The sequence below is a fragment of the Phocoena phocoena genome, chromosome 9, assembly GCF_963924675.1.
Source record: "Phocoena phocoena chromosome 9, mPhoPho1.1, whole genome shotgun sequence".
NCBI lineage: Eukaryota > Metazoa > Chordata > Mammalia > Artiodactyla > Phocoenidae > Phocoena > Phocoena phocoena.
Window position 1 is genome coordinate 83,190,901 of NC_089227.1, and position 22,340 is coordinate 83,213,240.

A 22,340-nucleotide genomic window follows, 5' to 3' on the forward strand; every position below is an offset into this window, starting at 1 on the left:
GCCACTGAATTGTACACTTTAAAATGGCAAATCTTATATTTTTTCACACACACACACACGCACACACAAAATGTTACAGGCCAATATTCCTGATCAACATAGATGCAAAAATCCTCAACAACCTCAACAAAATATTAGCAAGCCAAATTTAACAATACATAAAAAGGATCATATACCATGATCAGGTGGGATTTATTGCAGAGAGGCAAGGATGGTTCAGTATCTGCAAATCAATCAATGTGATTAACAAAATGAAGGCTAAATATCATGCGATCATCTAAGTAGATGCAGAAAAAGCATTTGGCAAGATTCAACATCCATTCGTGGTAAAGAAAAAAAACTCTCAACGAAGTGGCTATAAGAGGAAATGCACCTCTACAAAATAAAGGCCATAAAAAAATGTGCTCAGGTTGTGGTCATGATGGTAGTTGTGGTGGTGAGATGTGATTAAAATCACAATGTGACGCCATTACCTGGAATGCCTAAAATGTAAAAAGACCGACAATACTAAGCACTAACAAGGATATGAAGCAACTGGAACATTGATATCCTGCTGGTAGGAGTATAAAATGGTACCAACACTTTGGAAAATTGCTTGACATTATCTACCTAGCCAAACATATGCATACCCTATAACCCAGCAATTCTACTCTTACGTACCTATATCCTACAGAAATATTTTCATATGGGTACCACATGACATACACAAGAACATACACAGCAACCTTATTATTTAAGGCCCCCAAACTGAAACCAACTTTCAACAGGAGAATGGATTCAATAAATTATGAATAGTCATGCAGTGGGGTACTTTCAGGCAATACCAATAAATGAACTACTGCTAAATCAATGAACTTGGATAACTCTTAGAAACATTGAGCAGGAAAAAATCACGCTCTTAAGAATGCATCTTTGGGCTTCCCTGGTGGCGCAGTGGTTGAGAGTCTGCCTGCCGATGCAGGGGACACAGGTTCGTGCCCCGGTCCGGGAAAATCCCACATGCCGCGGAGCGGCTGGGCCCGTGAGCCATGGCTGCTGAGCCTGCGCGTCCGGAGCCTGTGCTCCGCAACGGGAGAGGCCACAACAGTGACAGGCCCGCGTACCTCAAAAAAAAAAGAATGCATCTTTTACGGTATTTACATCAGGTTTAAATATAGGCAAAATTGATAAATAGTGATAGGAATCAGAGATTACCTTTAAGGAGGAGTGAAGGTAATGACTGAGAGGGGTCATGAGGGAAGACTCTAGGGTGCTGATAAAGTTCTATTTCCTTATCTGGGTAGTGGTTACATAGGTATGTTGACTTTTGAAATTTTATCAAACTGTAACTTTCTGACTTATGTACTTTTTCTGTAGATACATTATGCCTGAATTTAAAGTTTATTATAAAAAATAATGTAGTGAGAAGTCTACATTCCACATTTATTTAATGGCATTATGCTTCATTATTTCATCCTGCATCCTTCCTACCCTTCCCCTACTTCCCACTTTGTGATAAAATTGAGGGCCCTGAATGCAAATCCTTGTCCGCTCTTACTCTAGTTGTTTTCATGTTTAAGAAGAAGCTTTCAAGTTTAAGCTTGATTGCTTTTTGAGGCCAGTTTTAGCTAGGGGTGCTAACTATGCAGCAAATTGAACTCTGACCTAAGTGGAGCGCTATTAGCTGTGTCAGGGAGATTGAGGATTCAAGTCCACATTCCACTCCCAAATTCTAGAGGACTTAACAGGGAGTGGGAAAGGTGGCTTGGTGCCTGCTTTAGTGTACTGTAGTCTCTGTGTTGCTTAATTGTAACGGTGACTGGATTCGCCAGTGGCAAGGAGGTACACTTAGGGATACTAGGCATGATTTTGTTATGATGCAGTTTCTTTTTATGGTTTTGTCAATACATACCTGAGTCCCTTTTCTTTCCTTTTACCCTTCAGGTGCCTGTGGTATATTTTATTCATTTGGGGCTTTACTCTGAGCTAGCTGTTCTTTGATTAAGTCATTTTTTAAAAATTCAGTACATATTCATTGGTTGTTTGCTATGTGCCTGGAATATAGGAATGAGACATAATATCTGCCCTCAAATTTCTTACAGTTCTGCCGTGTAAACAGATAAATGTTCAGTTATACTATCGGCACTGATATGTGCTATAATAGAGATCAGTCTGGGTTATTATTCAGTAAATCATAGAATTGATGTTTTTTTTCGCCTCCCCATGCGGCTTGTGGAATCTTAGGTCGCCGGCCCTCAGCAGTGAGAGGGCAGAGCCCTAACCCCTGGACTGCCAGGGAATTCCCTAGAATTGATTCTTAACCTAGACCTGGAGCTGGAAATATGTACTGAAGGAAGTTAGAGTATATGTGTTCAGAGTGGGGATCTGGGGGAATTCAGAGAGCTGAGTGAGGCTCAGGAGATACACGGAGGCTATCATGAAGGGTCTTGTGTGTCATGCTGAGGAGTTTGGATTTTATTTCGAAGACAATGGGGAGCTATTGAGGCATTATGAACAAGGAAGTGATGTGTAAAATAATTGTGCAGATGATAATCACATATAAATAAGTTAATTTAATGAACTGAAGTAGGTTATTCCAGGGATGGAGTCTAGGCCCTGTCAAAGCGTAGTCTCAGCAGTATTGCCATCATCTGAGAGCTGTTAAAAATGTAGAATCTTGGGACCTATTCCAGACTTACTAAATCAGAATCAGAATGTTAACAAGATCTCCAAATAATTTGTAGACACATTCAAGTTTAAGAAGCACTGAATTAGATGGATAGGATGATGGTCAGGCTTTAGACAGCTGGTGTGAAGACGATAGGACAGATTGCAAGAGATAATGCGGAGAACATATTCTTCCTCCTATTTGGAATACTCTTCTCATTCCCCCTCCCCACCAAATGCACACCAGGTACCCCCTACTTATCCATTACCTTTCAGCTTAAATGGAGCTTCTCTGATGTGACACTCCCAGTACACATGATTGGTACCCTTGCCATATACTCCCATAGCAGCCTGTACTTACCTTATCATTTTTCACACTTTATTTTTAGTAATTATTGAATTGCCTCTCTCTCTCCTGCACAATGAATGCAGGGACTGTCTTTCTATGCTGCCTGGCACATGATAGGCACCCAATAAATATTTGTGGTTCAATTGAATGAATTCACCATGTATAAGAAGAAAAGATGAATTTGTGTGTGTTGGGGGATGTACATGTTATATTTATTAATAATAATAGTAAATGTTAAATAGCACTGATAAGTTGCAGGCACTGTTCTAAGTGCTTTATATATGTTAATTTATTTTATCTTCTCAGCAATCCCATAAGGTAGATATTCTTAATGTCCCCATTTTAAAGATGAGAAAACTGAGGCACAAGGAGGATAAATAATTTGTCTAAGGTTACACAGTTGGTAAGTGATGAATCAAGATTCAAACCCATCTGGTACTACTCTGCTTATGTCTAGTTTTGGACAAAATAGTTCCCTGGCACTGTGCTAAGTGCTTTCTATGTATTATATGTATTTTTTAATCTTTATAACCTTAATCTGAGGAGGGTTTTATTATCCTGTTTTACAGATGAGGAAGCAAAGGCTCAAAAAAGTTATATAGGTTACCAAAAGATACACAGCTAGGAAGTAATGGAGCTAGCCTTAAACCCAAGCCTATCTAACTCTTAAAGCCTGTAGTCTTTACCAGTAATGATGATGCCTCCATGTGGAATATAAAATACCTGTGGGATGTGAGTCTTAAGATCACTGAGAAACTGAGAGATAGGATGCCTAACATTTAAGTTGGTGGGCGGGGGGCGGTAGTAGGACTTAACTCCGGTTGCTCAGGTAGCGTGGGCATTTCGGGTTTGAAGGGGCAAAGGAGATTTAAAGTCTAGCAATTTCAGCCAACCTCATAATTGACCAGATGGAACTCTGAACTCTGCTGGTTAGAAACCTTAGCCTCTACAATAAGCTGTAACTTAGGTGACTAAGGAGTAGTTATTGCTTTCTCTTATGGCCTCAGAGAAACCAGATGGATTAGAAATACCGAATGTCAGAACTGGAAGGAACCAGTTCTAACCTTCCACCGTGCCCTCTTACTCACCTCCCCCTTATTTTATAATAAGGAAACTGAAGAAGGGAGTACTTAGGTGACTTGCTAAAGTCTAATAAAACCATTAGGGCCAAGCCAGGAATAGAGGACAGGGTCACATTCTTGTATTCTTTGCCCTGTGCCTTATGACTCTCTAGGCTCCAGATTTATTGCCTCCTGTTTAAAACTTTTCTGCCATTGTAGTTACTTCTTCATCACATTGTAATTACTTCTTGTTCTTTTTGACTTTGGCCCCTGGAAATATTAACTTCTTGTCCTTTCCCCTCCAGCCCCAAGCATATATTCACTCCGGCCCTCATTAATTTAATGATGATACTAGTATCAAATCACCACTGGTAGGAACACCACTGGCACATAGAACTTCAAGTCCATCGTCTTCTTGGAGTGAAATTGAGATTCTTTTGAGCTATTCACATACTTGATCAATTTTTGTAAAGCTTGAGGGCTGCAGGAGCAGGTGCAGTTTGTGTATCCTTTTGAAGTTGCAAACTCCTAAATGTTCAGGGTGATTATTATAGATAATCATACGCAGGGGTCTCACTCCTGCTCCTGCTATAGGTGTATCTTCTAAGGCACATTATGGTAAAATTAAATTAGAATGAAAACAACTTTATAACTAGTACCTACACCTGTACCCTGTACCTTGTGCAGTCCCACTCAGTTAATAGACCTTCAGTTCTCAACTGTAATAGCTACTGTTTTATTTTTGTTTCAGAGTCATTACAGAAAGGTATAATAAGGCTTCAGTTTTCAAATGAAGGATATTTTAGTTAAAACCTATTCTAAAAAAAGTCACAACTAAAATGACATTTAGTTTAGCTAAAGTGATATATTTTACTTGTGCTTATTCTTTTATTCCCAACCCTGTCTTCTTTAAAAGTTATCTTCTTCCACATTTTAGCAATACCATGAGGGCAGTCACCTTCCATTTATTTATTTATTTACTGAAGTATAGTTGACTTACAATGTTGTGTTAGTTTCTGGGGTACAGAAAAGTGATTCAGTTACACACATATATACATATTCTTTTTCATATTCTTTTACATTATGGTTTATTACAGGATATTGAATATAGTTCCCTGTGCTATACAGCAGGACCTTGTTTTTATCTATTTTATATATAGTAGTTTGTATCTGCTAATCCCAAACCCCTAATTTATCCCTTCCTCTCCCCATTTATTTAATAACAGATTGTGCAGAAAACATCAACAGGAGTACCAAGAACCTAGTACTTTGCCGATCACTGACATATTTTAAGGGTTGGGCTCTGCTCTAGCAGTGAAATAGTCTTTTGGCCTTGATTTGTTTCTAAAAGCTTCATTATGATGCAGATCATAATAGATTACAGTTGATGCAGATCAAGCAATGGAAAGCAGATTGTATATTCTTTCAGAGATAATATTATAATTAAGGATTAAAACCCTACTAAGGACTCACCACAAATAAGTCATAGCTTTGGTCAGTAGTGTATAACTAAGCCCCTAAAGGTATAAAATAGTGTTCCAAATCCTACAAAGTGGACATAAATGTATTTAACACATTGGTTATGCAAGTTGCCCCAGAGTACTATAAGGTATATGTACAGCATACAAAGTTGGACAATTTCTTAAGCCCTTACCATATGCCGGACACTATAGGCAAATCAAAGCTGGCTAAGCCCCCGAAGAGCCTGAACTAATGAGGGACAGCACATATACCAGTAACTGTAATATGAGGAAAGGTGAAAATAGTGATGTGACCAAGGAGCAGTATTAGAGAAAAGAGAGATTCCTTTGTTTTTTAGGTTAGATTCCATGGCAGAACAATCATTTGAGCCGAACCTCGAAGAATTTGTTTTTCATCTTTGGGGTGTTTTTTTGGCCATGGTGTGTGGCATGTGGGATCTTAGTTCCCCAACCAGGGATTGAACCTGTGCCCCCTGCAGTGGAAGCACAGAGTCCTAACCATTGGACCTTCAGGGAATTCCTTGAAGTATCTGAATATGTGAAGATGATGGAAGTGAAGGCAGAATGAATGCATTTCAGTCTGAGAAAATGGCATGAGCAAAGGCATTGAGGTGGGAAAGGAGACGGCATAACAGTGACACAAGTAAGAGCTACCATTTATTAAGTACTCAGTGTATGCAAACTTTTAAAATCCTTGCATCAATCCTGTGAGATGGCTATTATTATTTCCACTGTACAGATTATAAAACTGGATGGTTGGAAAGGTTAATTACATGACAGCCAGGATACAAACCTGGGTCTGTTTAACTCCAAAACCAGAGCTCTTAGATGCTCTGCTGTACAGTCTTCACATTCAGGAAATAACAGGTAATACAGCTTACCTGGGGATACAGAATATTTAGGGATGAGTAGTGGAAGATCCTATTGGAAAGGATTTATAGAGGGTTTTTAGGAGGCAATGAAAATGGACAGGGAGGGAGAGATGAGATGCTTGGTGTCGTAGGACTCAAAAATAATTGGCAACTGATTGTTCTAGAAACTAGGGAAAAGGGAGAAATCAAAGATGACTGAGGTTTTTATATTTGGATGACCGAGGGAACAGTGGTACAAAAGTAAGGAGAAGAAACTATTGTTTGAAGAGTGGGGGGAAAGGAAAGATGGAGCAATCCTTTTGATTTTAGATATGTTGCATTTAAAGCCCAGATGAAATTCCCTGGCGGTCCAGTGGTTAGGACTCACCACTTTCACTGCCGCAGCCAGGGTTCAGTGCCTAGTTGGGGAACTAAGATCCTGCAAGCCGCAGCGTGACCAAAAGAAAAAAAATGTCAAATGAAATACATCATTGGAAATTTAGGCAACAAATGTTAACTTCTCATTTTATTAAGAAGTTTGGATTGGGCTTCCCTGGTGGCGCAATGGTTGAGAGTCCGCCTGCCGATGTAGGGGACACGGGTTCATGCCCCGATCCGGGAAGATCTCACATGCCGCGGAGCGGCTGGGCCCATGAGCCATGGCCGCTGAGCCTGCGCGTCCGGAGCCTGTGCTCTGCAACGGGAGAGGCCACAACAGTGAGAGGCCCGCGTATCGCAAAAAAAAAAAAAAAAAAAAAAAAGACGTTTGGATTAAAAGGAAGACCAGACAGAGGACAATAACTGGAGGTTGCTGAGAGCTGAAGCTTTATCGAAATTGACAATCTGATTACAGAGGGCTTTATCAAAATTGAAACCCTGACCCCAAATCTCTCCTGCATTTCATCGACCTTCTGTATCTTGCTGTCACTCAAATTGCTTCACTCCATAGCTCCTCTATGACCACAGCTTCCTTTACTTCCACCCCTGCTGTTCTCTTTTCTTATTGCATTTGATCTCTACCTGTCCTGTGATCTCTAATCCTTTGACACCTCTGCATTCATCTGGTCCAACAGTCCCCTTCTGTTTTCAATTGCCTTTCTCTCCAGTCCGGACCTCCAGGTCAGTCATTTGAATTCTGCCCTTTCTGGCATCTTGCAATAACACCTCTTTCCCTAGAAGTTACCTTCCTCTCCTCCATTCCATATCCAAAAGACCATTCCTTTAACCGACGAAAGCCCAAAAGGGCAATGAACCTGTAATCACAATCACAATATTATGACTATCAGCTCCAGAGAAATTATCCTCTGCAATGGGAATTAACACTGTAAGGAGGCCCTGGTTTTGAAGGGGACCAGAGCAGGCATATCTTGTTGGGCTTCGTTTGTGCCTGAAATCTATGGTACTCTTATTGGATAATATACTCTAGGAATTAATTAAGAAGGTAAATAGATTGGGTCACCTTTTCTCTAGTTTTGTCTTATTTCCAAACTTCTGAAGTGTATAAGGAGAAGGGAGCTGGTATGGGGACATAAGGAGGAAGCAGCTTCTGAGGTCCCTTAAGGTGATAGTGTATAAGACTACTGTGTTGGCATCCTGTTTCTTTCTGAAACCAGACCTGTGAGTAAAAAACAGCATTGGATAGGGACTTCGAGGCAGCATTAGTCTTTTTTTTAAAAATTGAAGTACAGGGAATTCTCTTGTGGTCCAGTGGTTAGGACTCTGGTTCTCACAGCTGGGGGCCCTGGTCGGGGAGCTAAGACCCCACAAGCCATGCAGCACGATGAAAAAAATAATTGAAGTTAGTTGATTTGCAATATTATATTAGTCTCAGGTGTACAACATAGTGATTCAATATTTTTATAGATTATACTCAATTGAAAGTTATTTTAAAATATTGGCTATATTCCCTGTGCTGTACAGTATATCCTTGTAGACTCACAGACGTAGGGAACAAACTAGTGGTTACCAGTGGGGAAAAGGAAAGTGGGGTAGGGGATTAAGGCTCACAAACTACTATGTATAAAATAGACAGCACTAGTCTTGATTGGAAACCCTGGCTCCCCCAAACCTACCTACGTTGTGGTAGCTCCTGACTAGCCTCAGGGAAGCAGGTAATTTACAGTGGGCGCCTATCTTTTGGTAGCTGAAGACCCTTAGACTTTCATGTATATAGCACAGGGAGCCAGCAGAGGGAGTTGTGGTCCTAGAACTTTCTTCAGAGCTTCTAAGTTCTGATTTTGCAAGAGATCTTCCCTGGCTCCATCCAAATCTCCTGTGCAATAAGAATTTAACTTGAGATATGCCTGAGTTTGGTGCCAGATCCCTGGTGTGAGCAGATGGGGAGCTTCCGCATAACTGTTTAAACTTGAAAGCCATAAGGAACTCTTGATCCCAGGGAAACGCCTGTTTACTGTGCAGATCCAAATCAAGCAACTCTCAAGAAATGGGTGTGCCTCCTTGACCTCAGTCCTTATTGATCTTGGTATCAGTACGTCCAGTGATGCGTGCTCAGGGGCGGGAGAAAGTTAACAAGTGCCTTATGGGGGGGGTTGGAAAAAGAGGAAGCCTGACTGTTGCTGCAGAAAGTCCCCACGGGGGAGGTGGGGATACTGTCTGGGTAGCATTGAACAGTGAGTGTCCTGTAGGAACCTTGGGTGCCTGGGTGTAGTGCCTGGGTGTAGAGCCTTGCATCGGCTCTGATTTTGAATCAGAAGATCTGCAGCTGGCCGGTAGGGGATTTATCAGACAGTTGACTAATGATCTTGATTTTAATAGGAAGCCTCTGTGAAAGGGGATGCAGCTTCTGCTAGATATTGTGAACTTCTGAATCACTAGGTTTGGCTCTGCTTTTGGGCACTCAGAAAACCCTGGCATTTCCAAACCACTTTCCCTTTTGCTTCAGGACATAGATTACTCAAGCCTGCACTATGGAGAATGGGGACGGTAATGAGGGCACCTCAGCTTTTCACGTGCCTGAGTGGATGGTGAGTTCTTTGGTCACTTTGCTTTTCCTTCTGTTTCTTGATAATGAGGCAGCCATTTCTGACAGGCGATAGGGATCGCTGTGAAAAGTCCCTACCAAGACCTGTGATTGGGAAAACAGTTATTACTCTAATTTCTGATTAATTCCTATGTCCTGGGTCACCCTTGCAGCTTTCCTTTCTTTTTTCTTAAAAAAAAAAAAAATACATTTTTTAAAATTATGAGTGAGCTGGGAAGGTCTGAGAGCTGCGTGGCCAGAGTCAGCTTATTGCCTGGTTGTCTGGGCTGGGGTGAGCTTCCCCACTGCTGCTGGTGTACTGCGTGGATTGTGTTATACTGTGATTGCTTTGCATTCTATTTGCAAACTAATGCTTAGTTTACTTCTCATGAGGGTAAAGAAAAAGAATAGTGAGGGGAAAAAAACCAAAAACAACTTGTAGAAATGGTGCTCTCTCTCAAGCCTGAGAAGACTTAAGACATTTATCCCCTATCTGCCCATTTTTCTCCCACCAGCCAAAACAGTTCCCCAAATATTCTTTATATGTGTGTTTCTAAAAGGCAGGAAATATATAGCTCTCTTTTTTAATTAATTAATTAAAAAAATTTTTTGGCCATGCCGCAAGGCACATGGGATCTTAGTTTCCCAACCAGGGATCGAACCCGTGCCCCCTACAGTGGAAGAGTGGAGTCTTAACCACTGGACCACCAGGGAAGTCCCTATATAGCTCCCTTGGTACTATTTTTCAAAATATCTTTATTGCCTGATATTTTTAATATAATTATAATAAGGACTTAATTTGTTGATAAGAACTAGCACATAAAACCTAATATTTTAGATGCAATTTTAACTTTTGATTTAAAAACAGCAACCATCCTTATGTTCCTGATTTCTTATAATCTATATACTGCTTATGTTTTTTAATATATATATATATATATACACACACACATATATAATATATATATTAAATGTATATATTTTTCCCCGTTGAAAACTGGTTAGACTGTATACAACATATTCCAAATTCTTTTCAGTGTTTATGGAATTATGGGCTTAGAGAAATAACCATCAGTAATGAGACTGATATACAGTAGACCTAACAAAGGCCCAACTGACTAGCCCATGTTTCAACTCCCATAACAATTATTATTTTTGTTGCGGTTATTCCTCTTGTTGTTCTTAATGTTGTTCCAGAACCTTGTGCTCAGTTTTAAGACATTTGATCAAAAGAAATCCTACCCATCCACAATCTTATTTCAAATAATGCAGTGTTTTAGAACTAATGGAAAAAATTCACATAATAATTCTAGTTGGATTTATAAGTTTGTTTTTGAATCTCCAGCACTCACTAATAACAAGAAGGGGAAGCAGGAATTCTGGTTTTCTTAGGTGAGGGCTCACATTAAGATATTAACCTTTGGTGCTTCTATAAAGGAATATTACAGAAGAATTCCGCAGAACACTGGTGTGTCAATTCAGTCAACGGAAGTGTGATAGTTAACTCTTATTCTCGTAAGTAATACATCTCGACGCTGTCTTATCTGCTGAGCACATCCTCTCAAGAGGAGCTCCTACTGGACTTTTACCTACTCACCTTCTTTTTATTTAAGTGAACAAGATAACTGTCCTAAAGGAGTTAGTGTGACCATTGCTCAAGCGATACCACCTAAGACTTCCCAGCTTTTAAAAAACGTTCTTTAATAAAGCACAGCTCTGCTTTGTTTTCAATATGGCACCTCTTTTACTTAGCGATTTCCTGGCGCTTCTCTCTCAAAAACCAGCAAAATACCTTTGATCAGTAGATTTTTCTAAGAACAATGAGAAAAAGTAGGGAGGGGCTGGCCTCAATTACTCAGTTTTTTCATCTGTTGTCTTTCCCTTGCCCAAGATTAACCTCTTGAGGCTTTCTTTCAGATACCACATAGTTGTTAAGTTCTCACCTGGTCTGAAAGTGCTTCGTTAGGCTGCCACCAGTATCCACTTAGCCACCGCAGTGAGCCACTGAGCACCCTCTAGTGTGTTGCCTATAGATTTCCAGACTTTACCTGTAAAGTGTTAGAGTGCCTTTTAATCCCCAAGAGGAAACCCTGGAGCCAGTTCCCAGTAGTGGGTCAAAATTTCCATTTAAGACAGCTTTAACAAATAACTCATGTTCCAGTTTACATATTAATGTAATGAATTTTCCACTGAGACTATCCTTGCCCCCAAAGGAAGTATGACAAGGCTCTCAAACCTTCTTTCAGGGGGAAAATTTAGCAGAGAAGGTGCATTATAATACCTCCCTTCTTGTTAATGATCAGTAGCAAAAAGGGACTGGCATACCCCTCAGAGGATAGGACTCAAGACCACAGACAGCAGTTGACAGTACTCACATCACTGACTCCCAGCAGGGAAATAAGCCAGGACGAAGTTTGAAGAACCCGTCTTGAGAATTGACAAGGTAGAGCTTCAAGTTAACATTCCATCATTCACTGGAAAACTTCTGCTAGAGCCTCTGCTCCCCAGCTATTTTCATGTGAAAGATTTTCTTAGCTTTGTTCAGGCAGTTTTACTGCTAAAAGGTTGGGGAACTCATCCTTTTAAAGACTGTCTTTATTAATATATTCTCACTTCCCCTGAGAAATCTTTAGTCCCTAGTGGTAGGTGAAAATACCTCCTCTTATGTGCATGGAGATCAGCAGTAACCTTTTCTTAAGTTTCTACATCTTAATATTTCCTCCTCCCACTCAAGCTCTTTGTAGTACTGGGTACTTTTCCATAGGAAATCTAATTCACTTTCTTGAGTACCCAGCCAGCTGGTCAACAGTGAGAGGCCCGCGTACCGAAAAAAAAAAAAAAAAAAAAATTACCTGTTCTCTCTAGGGTCAAACTCCTACATCCTGGAGATGAGCAATGATAGTAAATTACTGAAAATAACAAGCAGATAAACAAATAAATTGAAATGGTCTCTGGGGAAATGCACGACGCATAATTGTCTATTAGATATACAGCCAGTAGTTTGTTCTCCTACCCTTCTCATCTGTTCCATCAGCCTTCTCAGGAGAATATGTCTCTCCAGCTCCTTTCTCTACACTGGTCACTCTTATCATGCATTAGCCCATAGCATCTTTCCATGATTAATAGGCAGTCACCTCTGTGCAAGATTTTGTTTTATATCTTCTGTGGAATATTTTTATGAATTGTAAAGTTATCAGATTTATCGTGGCATAAAAGTCTCTACAAACTAGCTCCTGTTTTTTCTTCAGCTACATGCCCTGCTACTTCTAACTTCCTGTATACATGTACTTGGTTCTTTGTCATACTGGGCTCCTGGCAGTTCCGTGTTCCTTTTGCTCTGTGAATATTGCTCTATGTACCTAGAAGGGCCACCCTACTTCACTCATCTTGAAAATTCATTCTCCTGAGTCGAGTATCAGATTAAACTCCTCTTCTAGGAAAACTTGCCTAACATACCCTGCTGACTTTATGTCACCATGTTATATGCTGCCACTGAATCTTGAACACATTTCTATTATAAGTACAGGCTTGTATATCTTTCTGTACCTGTGACTGACTATTCCATGAACTATTTGAGAGCAGGAACTATATGGTTTTTTCTACATTTTTAACTCCTGACACTCTAGGAACCCAATAAGTTTCTGATACATAAATCAAAGAATCAATCAGAGTCTATGCCTCCATTAAGGGAGAAAAGCTGTACACATAAAAACAAATCTTTCATTTATTTATTCATATATATATTTAGTACCTTTCTCCCTGTGCCAAATGTTGTACTTGGCAGGAAGAATAAAAGGATGAGTAAACGTGATGCTTGACCTGGAGGAGCTCACTTTCTCATGGAGTAGCAGACATGTGATCCCTCATTTCAGTGATGCTAAGACATTACTGATCATCACGTGTGCCATTATGTTATGGACAAGCACTCATTCTAAAGGAAGAATTCAAATCACATTCCCACCCCAGTCTCTGTAACATATAGTTGAATGTAGCTTTCCTATTCACTGGGTCCCTTTCAGAAACCAACAAATAAATAATGTGATTCTTTGCCCTTTCATTTGACTCTACTTGATATGCAACAAGGTCATTATGATTCTGGGGGCCCTGAGGAAATAGAAGACTCCCTATGCCAGTCACACTTTCCACAAAACACAGTTTTTGAAAAAAGCAAGCAGATCACTCGACACCTAATCAGCAACAATCTTGAGATGGAACTAGAAACCGAATGTCAAAACCTGCGTAAAAAGATGAACAATTAAGAGTAAAGCAGTGGTCTGAGAAAGTTGATTTTCTTGGTGACAGAGCTGAAACCTGTGTTCGCAGTTTGACTAACCCAAGGACACAGAGTGTAGGTTAGGGGCTGCCTGAGCACTTGGCTCCTTTTTTTTTTCTTACCATCTTTATAAATTCCCTCATTGTTTTAGTGGCTCTGTAGTTAATTTTTTTCTAATGAGACTAGGTTAACTAAAGTCATCTGACATGGAAAAGGAGGAGGTATGGTTAAAAAGGAAGCTAATTAGCAAGTTAATTATAGCAGGTAAAAAAGTGCACCGGTTATATAAATAAGCTATTGTTATGCACATGCAAGTTGGGCCTTGTCAAGGGACTTGTTAAGGTTTAGAGGTCAGAGGATCCGTGTAATTAGGTGTTTAGCGGAAAAATAATAATAATAAAAGCAAAACAGCCACCAGAATTAGCAATGGCTGATGAGCCACTAACAGAAATGCCTTATTAAATTGGGCTCTACTGCTGGAGGGGTCGTTGGAGTGCTTCAGGGTTTCCAGGGAAGGCACCACCACCAAAACAACGAAAAGAAAAGCTAGCTGGAACCAGAGCCAACAGAATTGCTGATGAGGAAAGTTTAAAGGCCTAGACACAAGGGCCCCTGGACTGGAGAGGTGGCAGTAGGGCTGGTGATGTCACTATGCTGAGCAACAAGAAGAAATACATTGTCAATGGCAACTCTGGGATTAAAGCCCAGGTGAGGCTAAGCTCTTATTTACCAGTCTTGCTGCCGCTATAGCCACTGTTGTAAAAGGCCAGCTGCTTTTGCCCTCTTTCCTGCTTTCGTCCGTTCTTCTGGCGTAACGTGAGCTGCTCCTCTCCTAATTCTCTTTCCCTTCCTCGCCTTGATGCCTGTTGGAATTAGGCAATTTTCTCTCAAATGGATAAGGAGGGTTCCCTTAAAGGACTCTCTGATTTCAGATAAGGTAGGAAAGTTAGAGGTAGAATCTACCAGAGTATCCCAACTGGGGTGGGAAGATTACTGTTCTACAAGTAGGAGTGAAAAATGTAATGGCATGTAACTATTAAGGGGAGGTGGGCACCAAGGATGGGTTGTCAGTAAAAGATAAACATTTATTTCTTGGGGCAATTGTATAACTTACTCTATATAAGTGTTTAGTCTCTTTTTAATATTCTTCTGTCTTAAAGAAACTTGAGTTCAGTGTCTGACAAGTAAACAAGATTTAGAACCCTATGTCTCTGAGTGCAGAAAGCCTACATAGCCTAGTCTTTAGTGCCAAAAGATAGCCTAAACTCGGGAATTCCCTGACGGGACAGTGGTTAGGGCTCTGCACTTCCACTGCAGGGGGTATGGGTTTGATCCCTGGTCTGGGAACTGAGATCCCACAAACTGCACAGCACAGCCAGAAAAAAAAAAGATATCCTAAACTTGACCTGGGTAGGAGGAAGTACTGTAAATGGAGGGGACTTTATAGAGAAGAGAGCTCAGTTTAAGGTAACTGGTTTGAAATGATGGCGCAGCTAGATGGCTACATGGTTTGGTATTGTTGGGGTAAACGGTTGTGTGCCCACCCACCCCATCCTACAAATCTAGAGAAGTAGAGTGACTGGTCCCCTCTAGTGGTGTGTGAGTGCGAGGGGGTGGTACATAATCGAAGGCAGGGTTTGTCTGTTACTCTTTTTTAAAAGTAGGCACTACTGACATTAGTGACTCATTGTGGCCTTTGGAAAGTCAATGACTACTCCTTTTCCTAGATGGGCCTCTAAAAAAGAAAGACATATTATTGTCTTGAACAAGGTTGGTGAAATGGAAGCCAGTGTTTTGAGCTTGACTGCTACTCCCCTCCCCATCTTCTCACCCACCTTCTTCCCCTTCCCCACTTTTTTTTTTTTTGTCCTTAAAAATTCTTTTAACTGTAGACTTGGCTTATGATTACCATATTTACTTAATAGTCAATCAAGTACAGACTCTGAAGATAGAGTAAGATTCATCGTTTTGGCACATGGCTGCCTATTATGTGTCAGGCGTTTTCGCCTGAGGATATAAAGGTGAATAAGATACATGGCTCCTGCCTTTATGGAGCCTAGTTTGTACAGGATACAGGTAGATAGTTGTATTCACTGTGATAAGAGAAGTACATGGAGGTTCATCCCATGGAAGTGCATAAAAGGGCACTTTATCTTTTTGGAATAAATTGCTACTTCAGTAAAATAATTAATTTTACCATTTTTCATTTTGGGAAATGCTTCTAATCCAAAGAATTTTCTTATTGCTGAAAACAATTTGCAAACTCTAAAGTACTACACAGGCTATATTTGTTGTTATAGCTATGAAAATGCTATAAATTCCCCTAAAAGGCATGCTAAGCTAATTTGATTTGGCATTGGTCCCCTTGTCTGAATACTCAAATGACTCAGTAGTTACCTCTAACTGCAGGAAATGTGGCCGACAGTTGCTGCTTTCATTCTGGTATGCCGTATCTGTGTTCTGCCCATCAAGGAACCATCTTTTTATCATGAAAGGCAGAATCAGTTGTCAGATCTTTGATTTTTCCTGCCTCCACACCAAATGGATCCACATCTAAGCAATTATGCAAACATTCAATTACGGAAAAATAAAGAAAGATATTTGTTGAATAATGATATGAGCTTTGATGTGAAGTGTTATAAAGTATCAGCTGAACTTGGAACAGTAGGAAAAAGAGATAAAATTGCAAAAAGATCATGATCAGATATTGTCCAAAATGCAACCTCCAAGAATATTGTTTATACATATTCAGTCCAGTTATCCACTCCTACATCTGTTATAGTTAACAAATTATCAACCTTGTGGCTTTTAGTATTTTGTGATACCAAACATTAAAAATTATAAATTAGGGAATTCCCTGGTGGTCCAGTGGTTAGGACTCTGTGCTTTCACTCCTGTGGCCCAGGTTCATTCTCTGGTTGGGCAACTAAGATCCTGCAAGCTGCAGGGCGTGGCCAAAATTAAAAATTTTTTTAAATAATAGATTAATTTTTACTATACTTATTAGTACTGAAAAGCTAATTAATGCATTTTAGAAAGCCTTTAAAAAGCTAGAGTGACTACCTGCAAGAGTTACAAGAACAGTGAATTTGTAGGGGGTGGGAGTTGGGGAGCCAGGTATTAATTGAATCACCTGCTGTGTTTCACGGTTTGCATACATTGTTGCATATGACCCTCTAAAACTTTTGAAGTAAGTTCTTTCATTTTTGTTGTATTTACCAGAAGAGGAGGGTCACAAAAACACCTTGATGAACAGCATATAGCTAATGAGTGGCATAACCAGGGTTTAAATGCAGTTCCAGAAAGCTCTATATGAATAGAAAGCTTTTTTTTTTTCTATTGTACCATACTATTTCCTGAGAATCTTAAAACCTGAAGGCAGGTCACTTTACCTTTCTGTATCTTGCAGTTTCTCATCTTAGATATATGAAGATTGGAATAGATAGTCTCAAAGATTCTTTCCAGCTTTAATTTTCAGCTAAACTATAGGAAGGATTTCTGAATATGACTCGACTTTCTATTTTAACCAGTACATCCCCTTCTCTCTTTGATTGCAAAAGGTATATAGTCAGAGAGTGGTTCCAGGATTTAAATTTCATAGAAATTTCATAGAAACAGAGTAGGTAAAGAATGAAAAATCATTCTCTCCGAAGAGTCTTAACATTCCAAATGTGGGTTAGTGCAATCAGATCAGCTATGAGGGAAGGTAAGATCCTATAATGCAAGCCTTGAATTGCTGTCTCAAAATGGAGGTTATTTTCCTTTGTGTAACTAGAGTTCTTTTTCTTAGCAGATCCAGTTTGCTGACCAGAAGCAAGAATTCAACAAACGTCCCACCAAAATTGGACGTCGCTCTCTGTCTCGCTCCATTTCTCAGTCATCTACTGACAGCTATAGCTCAGGTGAGGACTGAACGGCTATGGACCCACTTGTGGAGGCTACTTAAGTATGATCAACAGACCCTCCTGTCTATCCCAGGCTAATTAAGCATAATCAAACCTATGTTTTGGTATAAACACTTTGATTCTCAGTGGAAATTTGGACCAAAATTCTGGATGGAATCTTTGGATTCCTGTTGGGGATTCAGAGTGGAGCTTAACAGAGGCTTCCTCTTCCAATAAAGGCAGAAGAGGGTGATTAAGGAAATTGAGTTCTGACTTATTCAGAGGGTGAGAGTATGTTGCTCACTGATGACCTTCACTGAGCAGCAAGTATGAAGACTTGTGTTTTTTCCATTCTTTGAAAATAAAAGAGGGGGGTCCCCCTACATCCATCTGGGAAACTTTAATTGCCCCGAGAAACAGTGAAATCATTGTAGCTAGTTCAAGTAAGCCCTTTGCCTTCTCTTCTAAGCTGTGACATTGTATTGTCTGTTACTCCTTCCTTCCTGGCAGTGGCATTAATTCCAATATATGGGCCCTGGGCTTGAGTTATCATTTAATGCCAGATGAATATTAACATGTGAGACCTTCTGTCAGCATTGACCATTTGTTTTTTGATTGTTTTGTTTTGTTTTGTTTTTTTAACATCTTTATTGGAGTATAATTGCTTTACAATGTTGTGTTAGTTTCTGCTGTATAACAAAGTGAATCAGCTATATGCATACGTATATCCCCATATCCGTATCCCCATATCCCCTCCCTCTTGCGTCTCCCTCCCACCCTCCCTATTCCACCCCTCTAGGTGGCCACAAAGCACTGAGCTGATCTCCCTGTGCTATGCAGCTGCTTCCCACTAGCTATTGACCATTTGTTCAACAGTGCCCAGTATACGTCTGATCTAATATGGAGCTATTTTATTTTGCTCTTATGTAGGAATGTGGTAGGAAGCTGAGTGTTTATCCTAGTTACCTCTTCATATTATAAATAGAACATTCATTAGAAAATTTTCATCTTGACCTGAAATTTTGTTTTTCACACAAATAGGAAAGTAGTGTTTGTTATGTAAAGTTGAAGAAAGCTTGTTTGAGACACTAACTTTTAGATTGGGTAGATTGTTATTTACACTTTTTACATTTCTTGTTTTACATTTCCCTCACAATCACATAATGTAAATCCCTAGGGATTTTTGTCTAAAGATACCAAATTTTGTCACTTATTCTGCTAAAATAACCAGCAGAATAATAAATAATTAAATTAAATAAATAATTTTCAATAACGGTTGAAAATTGATGAGCCAGTTACTGTAACTCTGGAAAGTATAATAGTTGTGCAAATGTGAATTGTAAAAGAGTGTGTACATTTTAGACTCTTGAGTTTGTGCATGTTATCTAAAGATTGATAACTAAATGATAATAGTACTAAAATTTAACTTCAGCTCAATCTCTTCCCTACACACGGGACCCACATTTCCAACTATGTTCCTGTGGAGAAAACCAATGCCTGCCTTCCCACAGAAGTCCCCTATGCAGGGAGGTACTTACAAAATCTCTATTTACCCAGAAGAGTGTGTTTGTCGCTTTTGAACACGTAGTTGCCTGGTATAGCTCATTGGTGAGTGATATTGACTGATGTCACCACCCTGCATAGATTGGACCTTTTAGGTTGAACTATGTGAAATTGCCATTTCTATAGTAAAAAAAATTATCAACCTTATATATCCATTTAAGGGTACTGAGTTTGGGAGTGTGGAGTCGAAACATCCTGGACTTGGAAAATAACTTAAAGATCAATTATTCACCTTCCCATTGGATGCTGGAATTACCTTGATAGCATTCCTGACAAATGGCCATCTGGCCTCTTTGGGAGCATTTTCGATCATAGGGTGATCCTTGCTTGATCTAGTAATTTAGCTCCCAATAAGCTCTTATACAATCCCTAAAATTTAAAGATTTTATTTAGAAATAAAAATCACCATATTTGGCTGCCTGATTTGGAGGGCATCCTACTGTCCTGGTTAACCTCATCTGGATATATTCCAGATTGTGTCCTTTTAAAAATATTATGCCTGTGAATATAATATTCTTGGTATGGTCCAAAATAATCTGTAGTAGGTGTTATTTCCATAAACTCAATGCTTTTCAAATGAAACCTAAGATTATGTTTGCAGCTGTGTCACACACGCTGTTACCTTCTCTTGTCTCCGCATGAGCAATTGTCAAACCCTTTTAAACAGACTGTGGGGGCTTCCCTGGTGGCGCAGTGGTTGAGAGTCCGCCTGCCGATGCAGGGGACACGGGTTCGTGCCCCGGTCTGGGAAGATCCCACGTGCCGCGGAGCGGCTAGGCCCATGAGCCATGGCCGCTGAGCCGGCGCGTCCAGAGCCTGTGCTCCGCAACGGGAGAGGCCACAACAGTGAGAGGGCCGCGTACCGCAAAAAAAACCAAAAAACAAAACAGACTGTGAATGGAGATGCCTACTGCCTATATTCTTGGACTGGGAGTTAGGAGAGACCTAGTTTCTAGGCTTTGATCAGTGTGTGATTTGTTGTGGGATCCTGGAAAACTCTGACAGTCTGAAATGCTCATAACAGAGGCAATGGGAAAGTTATATGAGGTAACACAGAAAAAGCTCCATACTCATCAAATGAAAAGCCAGGAATAACAAAATTACAGCTTTCTAAATATGAGAAGATATGCAAATGCATGTCAGTAAGAACTTGGAACCCATTTGTAGCATATGTTATATTTTAATTGACTATAGAAATTAATATTGTTAGAGCCCCAAAGACTGATCCTTGGACTTCTTCCCTTCTGTGTTTATCTCTTCCCAAGGGAACTCATTCAGTCTCATAGTTTTAAATACCATATATTGGTGTTTGATTCTCAGATTTTATCTCTAGCCTAAATCTTTCCTCTGCACCCTAGCCCCAGATATTCAACTACCTGCTCAGTCCTTTCACTTGGATGTTTTATAGGCATCTCAGCTCTCCCATGTCTTAAAAACTGAATTGCTGAGTTCCAACCTTGCCCCTCTTCAGTCTATTCTCAATGCTGCAGCCAGATTCATTTTTTAAAATAAGTCAGATCGTATCACATCTTAGCCCCACACCCTCCAGTGGCTTCCCAGTCTCGCTCTGAGTAGGAGCTAAAGTTCTCACAATGGCCTACAAGACCCTATACCATCCACCCTCACATTATATTTCTAATCACATCTCTAATTTCCCAAACGTTCCTCCTCCCCTGGCTATTTTGTTCACTCCAGTCGTTCTATCCTACTAACTGTTATTTTGAAACATGCCACGCCTTCTCCTGCCTTAAGGCCTTTGCACTTGCTATTTCCTCTGCCTGGAATGCTCTAGGATACCCTCACTGGGTATCTTGCCTCCTTAGGTTCTTAACCAAAGATCACCTTCTCACTGAGACCTATCCTCTTTTAAAATTGTACAGACACCCCACACCTATCAATTTTCCTCCTTTATTTTTCTCCATAGCACTTATTATCATATAACATATAATTTATTGTTGTCTTTCTTCCCTTACTTGAATATGAGATCCATGAGAGCAGAGATTTTTATCTCTTTGGTATTGCTCTCTTCCCACCACTTAGAACTGTGTTTGACACATAAGAGGTGCTCAATAAATACATATTGGGGAAAGGTGTCCAGAGACATTCTTATACGACTTTACACCCCTGTAAAGGAGTATATACCTCTGATACACTTTCTGAATGTGAAGAGTTAGAAGGTTTATGACATTTCAAAAAAAGATACCTTCCTGTCCAAAGTGCTTGTTTTTCTGAAGATACTTAGAGTCTTACTTAGGCTGTGGCGTACTCTCCCTTCCTAATGATCCTAATACTAAGTTTTGCCGTGCTTTTATTTAGGAACCTCTCCTGGCCTTTTCAACCAGGCTCCTCCTGGGAATCACAGAACACAGGAAAGGATGGTTCTTCAAAGGATGGATCATAGCTAGTACCCTGCTAGATGCAGAGGAGAGGCGTTAATTCATATATTTAGTGGATGCTCCAAGACATTAGGGCTTAATTCTAATGGAACCCAGACTGAAAGGGGCTACATCAATCCTTGAAATGATTTTATAAAAAACAAACTTCCAAAAACTCTTTCTCTAAGCACAAAACCCTTAAAAACAAATGAATAGAAGAGACTTTTCTTCAAAGTCAGATCATTCTCAGTGATATATTTCTGAAAAAGCTGTCTTTGCAGTGAGTTAATTGGTTAAGGATAAGGAAAGAGGACCAAAGTTCCTTAGTTCATAATTGGTTCTTCTAAAGCTTGAAGTATTTTCAGATTTTTCCAAATAACAAAGTTTTGTTTGTCTATATTTTGGTTGCTAACATAGCTTTTCACATATTTCTAGAATGTTATCAATGAAATCTGCTGCACGTTGACACAAAGGTCATTACTGTTATTCTATTACCAAATGAATAGATTGGGTCCAAGAGGAATTGCCTGACTCAGAATAGCCTGATAGGACTAATTCAGCCAGAAGTCTGACTGCTTCTTCTCCTAGCAATAACCCACAATATCACAGCTTCTAGGAGGTAAGGCTTAATCAGGCTTGAGCCATAGAACATATGTATGACAGTTCCATGGGATAGATTATGGATTAGTGATTCACCAAATTATGTTTTGATTCTGAGGTACCATGAAACAAGAGAACATCCCATGAAAGAGTTATTTTGTACTTTGTATTACTTTTCTACCTAGAAATTGAACCCTTTTTTTGTGATTATCTCATTTATTCATAAGATTTTTCTGGTGGGAGTTAGGGGAAAGGGAGAGCATGGGGAGAGAGAGGA

The 22,340-nt window shown here is 39.9% G+C and overlaps 1 protein-coding gene across 1 annotated transcript in view; it reads left to right on the plus strand.

Annotated features, from left to right (window-relative positions):
• The window catches only part of AHCYL2 (adenosylhomocysteinase like 2), a 165,361-nt gene that overhangs the window by 98,826 nt on the left and 44,195 nt on the right, over nt 1–22,340 (plus strand). Inside the window, exon 2 of the mRNA XM_065883394.1 lies at nt 17,435–17,543. Within this exon, the coding sequence (XP_065739466.1) occupies nt 17,435–17,543 (109 nt within the window). The remainder of the gene's footprint in view (nt 1–17,434; nt 17,544–22,340) is intronic.